This window comes from Thunnus albacares, chromosome 9 (assembly GCF_914725855.1).
Source record: "Thunnus albacares chromosome 9, fThuAlb1.1, whole genome shotgun sequence".
NCBI lineage: Eukaryota > Metazoa > Chordata > Actinopteri > Scombriformes > Scombridae > Thunnus > Thunnus albacares.
Genome location: NC_058114.1, coordinates 11,229,897 through 11,237,759, shown reverse-complemented (window position 1 = coordinate 11,237,759; position 7,863 = coordinate 11,229,897). Strand labels below are relative to the sequence as shown.

Genomic DNA, 7,863 nt, shown 5'->3' with positions numbered 1-7,863 from the left:
CTCTGAAACAACATTTAGACCACAAGGGAGTGAAATTTACAGAAAGTATGACTGATAAAATGTGAGAATATGACTTTTTCTATTTTTTCTATTGCGGAATGAGAACTGTTAGATGTCAGTGGACTGTATTTTGCTGTCAGTGGTGATATTTCTTATGTGTGATCGCCCTCTAGTGGTTCAGATGAGAATCACAGGCGCTTCACATTTTAGCCACCAGGCGGCGGTAGCGCGCACACGGAAACAAAAACCACACAGAGGAAAAAGGAGGAAGCCAGGAAGCTGCCAGCCTGCTGACAGACAGACAGCCGCCGTATCAAAGAAAAAACGCTGCCGTAAAGAGAAAAAAAAAACAGGCCTGGCTTTAGCTTGTAACTCTTATCGTTTTCGGTCAAAATAAGAACGAAATGTCGAAGAACACCGTGTCCGCCCGCTTCAGGCGAGTGGACGTAGACGAGTACGACGAGAACAAATTTGTGGACGAGGAGGACGGAGGAGAAAACCAGCTGGGTCCTGACGAGGCAGAGGTGGACTCCCTCATCAGACAATATCCTTTTACATGATCAGCTAGCCAGGATTTGCTGAAGAAAACAGACACAGATGGCAGAGTTGTGTGTTTTTAATGCCACTTTAATCTAAAAAAAAGACGCCTTTCGTATGTGTTTGCTGCTGTAAATTGTATGAATGGGCGTTTTGCAAGTAGGCCAGTCACTGTCCAGACTTGCCTGACAGTCACATTCCAGGGATTTCTGCCCCAAGACACAGCAGGCTGTCTTATCTGTATTCACTGCAAGCTGCTTTACATTTATATAACTACAAGTTATCTCACAATGACTTGAGGAATTGAATGAAATGGCTTTAATCAGTCGTGCAAGTTATTGTGTCTCGTGAGATGAGTGCTCCAGAGTTTCTGATCTCTCTGTAATGCAGAAATTTGATTTGTGTTGTAATTGTCTGCACGGTTGCTTTTACTGTGTTGTTACAAGTGTTGCTGTAAAGTCAGCAGCCAGCCGAGCATGTAGTTTTAGTCTTATAGGCCTTATAAGGCATGAAAGTGCAGCACTTCCTCATTGAATGAAGCAGTGACCTCCCACCTCATGTTACATTGCAGAAGTGAGCTATTGGCGGTGGTGGGAAGTAACTAAGTACATTTAGTGAAGTGCAATTTTGATGCACTTTACTTGAGTGTTTCCATTTGATGCACCTTTTATACTTCTACTTCACTACATTAATCTGACAGCTTTAGTTACTTTTCAGAAGATGAAGATTTGTCACAATGGATAATATAACAAGCTTTTAAAATACAACACATTGTTAAAGATGAAACCAGTAGTTTACAACCTTTTTGGCTTTTGATGTCTTACAAAAAGCAGTGTGTAGTCAGGGTCACATTTCAGATGTCTATGAGTTGTTAACAGCTCCACCAAACAGTGATTTTTCCCTCTAAACTTCTCATATGGTTTAATTTCAATAAATGTTCAAATGATCCAATATTTCACCAAAAATCAAAGATTAGAGAAAAAGTCCAAAAACTGAAAACAGATTTGTGTATCAGAAGATTTGTTTTCTTCTTTCATCTCCCATTAATCATCTCACGACCCCTCAGATTTATCTGGTGACCCTTTGGAGGGGCCTGACCCCTAGGTTGGGAACCACTGGACTAAACTAGCTGACTGTATATAAAGTAGTTCAAACTAGCTCCACCTCCAGCAGCCACAACAGTAACATGCTGCTCTAACACTGATGCTTCAGTATTAATAATCTAATGATGTCATATATAATAATATATCAGTCAGAGGGACCAAACCACTACTTTTACTGCAATACATTAAGTACATTTTGCTACTAATACTTCATGCAGGTCTTTTACATGTAATGGAGTACTTTTACATTGCTGTATTGGTACTTTTACTTAAGTAAAGGATCTGAATACTTCTTCCACCACTGGGGATTGGTTCACAGTTTTTCAGGTCTGTCCTAAAACAATGCTCATATGTCCATATGTACATTCAAACAAGGTATCAGTTGATGTAATTATTCCTCTGTCCATACTGTAATGTCTCTAATGTAAAAGATGGAGGCAAAATCAACTTGTTCTGTGCAAAAATGCGTTTAGCTACATCAAATTGGTATCTTCCAAAGTTACAGTCTTTTTAGTACAAAATTAATTCAGTCTTTGTGCCAGTAACCCACCACTGTAGCTCAGCAAGGAAACAGAGTCTGGGGAAACACAAAGAGGGACTTGTTTTTGTGCTAAAAACTCTGGGAGAGACCCACTTTGTTTGTCTAACTCAGACTGTTGACGCCTCATATTATATTTGCAGAATTTGCTGAATCCGTTTTTTTTTTCACAGAGGAAGAACTGTGGATTTTGTCCCCCAAACTGCGCCAAGAACAGATCTCTTCGCAATCAGTTTGGACAGGAGATTATAGAGATATGGTTATAGCTGTTGAGGCAATTCATGTGGACATGTGGGATTTTTGGTTTTGTTTGTTTTTTGGAAATATAAGACTGGTTGATAAAACATAAACAGGTGGGACATTGAAAAACACCTAAGAAAACAATGACCAACTAGATTATTGTTTTAAGACAGACTTGTAAAAACAAACTATCCTTTAAGGCAGTCATTTGGATGCTCATATAAAGTCATTTGACTTAAATAGCATGTTATATATGACAGGACCAAAATAAAAAAAGGAACTAGATCTGGATCTTATTCTTGGCACATTTAGAAAACCATCACCTGATGACGTGATGAGGTCTGACTGGATTGTGTCATAAGTTTATATTAATTAATACATAGCATTGATGGCTTGACACTGGGGATATTTAAACTCATATTTGGTGTTGTAGTCAATCATCAGTGTTTTCAAAAGATTGTGATCATGGGCTTCGCTGTGTTGCATCCTTAACCTTCCCTGCACAGGAAATCTCATGGAGGCTTTACAAGCAGTTCTGAAGAACCCACCAATCAACACAAAGAACCAGAACGTCAAGGTGGGTCTGGTTTTCTCTGTCGACACTTCGAAGATTCACCAGATTCTTGTTTTACTGATACATCACTTTGTAGGCGTTTGGGTTTTTGAATAATGAATTTTCTAACATACTTTACCAACTTCTGTCAAATGAAAAGAGGTTCTCTGCATATATGCAGTCGAGCTATTGACTGTCTGTGCTCATTCACTTATTGTAGTAAATCTTGGTCATTTTATACATAATGATATATACTAAAGCAAACGCATCGTTTTGATGTGCAGCTTAAGTTTTAAGGCAGTTCAGGTCAAGAATAAATTTGGTTATTAGCTAGCTTGATAATCAGACTAAACCACAGTTTTGTTAATGTGTTTATTATTTGAATTGCTGACAAATCTGAGATGTGGGCAGAGATTCAGAGGTTTTCTGTCTTCCCATGTCTTACCAGGACCGTGCGGAGGGTCTGGTGCTGAAGGTGCTCAGCGCCTTTAAGAGCAGTGACATCGAGAAAGGGGTGCAGTCCCTCGACAAGAACGGCGTAGACCTGCTGATGAAATACATCTACAAAGGCTTCGAGCGGCCGTCAGAAAACAGCAGCGCCGTCCTGCTGCAGTGGCATGAAAAGGTAGATATGAAGATATACTCTAGGATGTGGAGCTGCAACTAACGACTGTTTTCATTATTGATTAATCTGCTGTTTATTTTCTCAATTAATCATATAGTCTATGAAATGTTAAAAAATGGTGAAAATGGCATCCACAATTTCCCAGAAGCCACAGTGATGTTGTCAGTTTGCTTGATTTGTCTGAGTAAGGACTTAAAATGTTAAGATATTCAATGTTCTGTCATATATGACAAGGAAAGACTCACATTTAAGAAGCTGGAAATATCAAATGTTTGGAATTTTTGCTTGAAAAACTGTCTGAAACAATTTATGGATTATCAAAATAATTGCTCATCAATTTTCTGTCAGTCGATTAATCGACTAATCGTTGCGGCTCTTCTAGGATGGTCTAGCTCTATGCTCTTAGGACTTGCTGCCTGTTAGTTATACAGTTCTTTTTGGTTTTTTTTAATGGCAACAAAAATAATATGATCGGTCTTAAAAGGATGTGGCCTCAGTTGTCAGAGCCATAATAGGTGCCAGAACAAGCAACTAGAGCTTCACTGAGACTCATTTTCAGTCCTAAAAAAAAAAAAAAAAAAAAATAGCCTGACGTTATTTCTCTCCTGTGTTCTCAGGCACTCGCAGCCGGAGGAGTGGGCAGCATCGTCAGGGTACTTACAGCGAGGAAGACGGTCTAAAAAGAAGAGCGGAGGAGCGGTTCACTCTACGTCGCTGACAGATACAGGGGGTGCACTGCACTGTACATGTAATCTAACAGATGGCAGAGGGAAGAAAATGAAAAATAGATTTTTAACCCAAGGAGATCCTGTTGCCTTCAAGGCTTGATTTAAAAAAAAAAAAAATCTAATCTGGGTCACATTAGGTTAAAAAAATGAGTTTCTTATTTCTTCCCATGCGTGATCTCAGTCTACTAAATTGTATTCCTCACAGGGTGCTACAGATAACTTAACAACACATGCGTCTGTGCTGCTTCCCTGATCCATGTCTTTCCCATACAGTATGTGCTCATGCTATACACAGTACCTACAGCTCGTACGAACAACTGTTTCACACTTAGTTGTGTTGATTCACGGGCGTGACGTTTAGAATTCACTGTAACACGGATTTCAGCTTTGTTTCTCTCAGGAAAACTCTTTCAGTATTTGTTTTCCACCCTTCTCTCGTGTTTCCTCCGCTGACGTGCTGAGTAGAGGCTTCCTGATAGAATAAAGTCTGATTCTCTCTCAGTAAATCCTGTCGTCGCCTCTGCTGATAACACTTTAACAGTGGGAGTCTCCTGAAAAGCACAGTCACAGATTGGAGGGTGGTGGATTTGCACACGCAGGGTGGGGGGTGGGGGGGGGTCGCTATTCACCCTGGGGGGGGCGGGAGGTGGAAGAGGAGGAGGGGTGGTGGTGGTGTCTTTTATCCATCCATCCATCCTTTCATACTGCCTGCTGCCCCAGTTAGGGATTATTACCCACGATGCAGCTCCACTACCACTCATATTAATCCCACTTTGCTATTCCTCACATCCTGTTTATGTCTGTCTGTCTTGGACTTTCTCATGCACCCTCCTCTGCTGCACAGGGCATTACGTGGCTCTGCTGGTACTGTTTATAGGAGCTGCATTTCTTCTCAGTACTCTCAACAAAATGACACCCTGAGAGTACTTTTCTCAGATTGTTGTTTTTTTTTCTTATTTTGCTATTTAACAGAAAAATAATCTAGGATTATCTATTTTCCTCTTTGTTTCGTTATAGTTTTATAGTAATCATGATTTTTTTTTTGCCATGGCCGAGAGGTTTGACAAAAATAAGCATGCTTGCTTTGCAGAAGAGACCAAGATTAGATAATAAATATTTGGTCTATTTGTAAATGGAGAGAGAATCAGTGGATTATAAAACATATAGTTTGCATGATCCCACCTTTTGAGATTTTGAGTATTCTCTCAAGCATTTCATACCTGTCCTTTGTACATGTTTGGTGTCTCTTCTGGAAAAAAAATCAGTGGTTTTTGTATTAAATCTGGGGTTAAATTTATGCACATGCATTGAAACAAATCCTCCACACACTGTACTGTCTTATAGTAGAAAGACATGCAGTTACTACTACATACATTTATAATTCCCATACATTTTATAGAATGGGGAATAAAAATGGAAATGTTACAAATTTTGTCTGCCTTATGAGGTAGATTATGTCTGTTGCCAAATGATTTATTTTGCTTTCATGGGACTAATGTAGGTGATTATTTAGTTGCCCTTGTGTATTAGAAATGACTTTTAAAGACAAAGTTGTGGAGTTTTAACAATATACAGTATGAATGAGCATAAAAGCAAAGTGTTTCAGTTCAAAAAGTTGCTCTTTTGAAAATAAGCAACCTTATGCTTTGCTTCTTATGTATCAATAGCGATAAGAGGAATTCAGTTCCAGCATAATGTTTTGTTCCTGCTAATTTCCAATCAAGCACCTGAGTGAAGGTGGAGTTTCTTAAAGGGATGTTGCTTATTACGAAAAAACACAAAAGCATCATCACAGTTTCCACCGGTTTATATTTAGACATGGGTTTGTTCATGTTTAAATATTGTCATCAGTGATGATGCATCCAGACATTAGATACCTTTTCTAATGCAGTAACAGCTAGTTTTACATGAGAACAAAAAAGGAGAGCGGTCTGATTTCTTCTCCTGTTGCATGTATTTCTAGTCAAGAGATGCTCTTCTAGCCGATGGGCGGGAAGACGAGGGAACGTACCAAACTGATGTACAAAACTGCCTTACTCAAATATTCCTTTTTTATGTTTGTGCTTTTTTGACAAAAAAATAAATAAATAAATGGTATAAATGCTGATCATAACTTTGTCATGATTTTTTTTTTTTTCTTGATCGAGCGACACATATCGACATTAAGCTTATTTTCATTGTATATGTTATTACATTTTTATTACAAAAAGGATAGAATAAGTACAGTATAGCAATACATTATGAGAAAAACAACACTTATGTACAAGTCATAAAAATAAAATACATCTTGGTATCAACTATTGGATGGAGCATTATGGCACATTGATGATGTAATCAGTGTAACAACATCCAGGGTTTCTATCTGATACACGTGTGGGTATGATGGGCCACTACCTGAGGATGTACATGTGACAGTCAAGTTTTTTTTTTATCGCCAAAATGAGCACCATACCTTGCACAGTCACAACTCCACTTTGGTGACTGATTTACACGAGGGCTAAACAAAAGGTGGGAACTGCCCGTTTTCCACGTTCAAGCACTTCCCAATAAGTTAATAATAGGTAGATGTAAATAAACGGCTAGCTAAGATTTGTTTTAGTGTTGGTATGAGTAGGGTTGAAGCCTATTTTCTGAGCCAGTGGTGTACGTTTGGGCTTGAGGAGTCAAATCTTGCTGATGTATAAATAAATCTGATAGAACGGGGAAAAATGATGATCAAGCATTTGAATAACAGAGTCCTGACAAACTGAAGTGAGGATTCCAGGAATTAGAGCCAATAAATAGCCAGTTTTTCTGTCAAGTTTACCAGTGGCCTGTGCTGCATCCACTTTAAATCTACTTACTTCTGTCTGTAGTGCTGTAAGCACTCACTGGCCTCTCTCACACACTCTGAACAAGTCTTTTTTTTTTCAGTCTATTTACTGATGCGGCTGCTTTTCCAAACCACACCCACTTGCTCACATATCTCAGTGGTGCCACATGCGGAGGACACAACTTATCCCTGCACCTTTTGTTTCACGTCATTTAAAGTGCTCTCAGTAGGGGTAGGCAGAGACGGCGATATAGACGATGAAGGTAGTCTGGTACTCGATGCCTCCGTCTTCACTGTAGGAGAGGGCTCGGACCTTCATGCGGTATGTGCGGGGCTCTCGTAGCGCCTGTGTTGTGAACAGCACTCCCTTTAGGTTCTCATCTCGCAGGGCAAAAGGTAACGTGACATCCTCGTCCACCACTAGGAAAGTGGTTCTAGGGTGCATCACACCGTCCTGTGTGTAGGCCACCAGCCTGATGAGGTCCTGGTTGGCTGCGATGCCGAAGGGAAGAGACAGCAGCTTGTACTCCAAGGCGTAAGGGCTCAGTGCACACTCCAGGTCATTTGGTGGGCAGTTTTTTAGGCAGAACCTGCAACAGACAGCAGATTTTAGAGGAAAAAGCTGAGAAATACTGTAGGTAATACAGTAAACCTTGGCAAATAAACTGTTTACAATCAATACAACTAGGGGTAAATGTTAAAATGTCTTTTAAGTTGGGTGAACTGC

The 7,863-nt window shown here is 39.7% G+C and overlaps 2 protein-coding genes across 3 annotated transcripts in view; one reads left to right on the top strand and one right to left on the bottom strand.

The window, feature by feature from the left end:
• Positions 1 to 235: 235 nt before the first annotated feature.
• On the top strand, positions 236 to 6,431 carry arpc5b (actin related protein 2/3 complex, subunit 5B). Its single transcript, XM_044360714.1, has 4 exons — positions 236 to 544; positions 2,923 to 2,995; positions 3,420 to 3,596; positions 4,214 to 6,431. The coding sequence occupies exons 1-4, from the start codon at positions 405 to 407 to the stop codon at positions 4,274 to 4,276; spliced, it is 453 nt and encodes a 150-aa protein (XP_044216649.1). The 5' UTR covers positions 236 to 404; the 3' UTR covers positions 4,277 to 6,431.
• hmcn1 (hemicentin 1) overlaps positions 5,807 to 7,863 on the bottom strand; it is an 87,606-nt gene continuing 85,549 nt past the window's right edge. For both annotated transcript variants that reach the window (XM_044360712.1, XM_044360713.1), the window contains one exon: positions 5,807 to 7,726. In XM_044360712.1, coding sequence (XP_044216647.1) covers positions 7,360 to 7,726 — 367 coding nt within the window. In that variant the 3' untranslated portion in view covers positions 5,807 to 7,359. The remainder of the gene's footprint in view (positions 7,727 to 7,863) is intronic.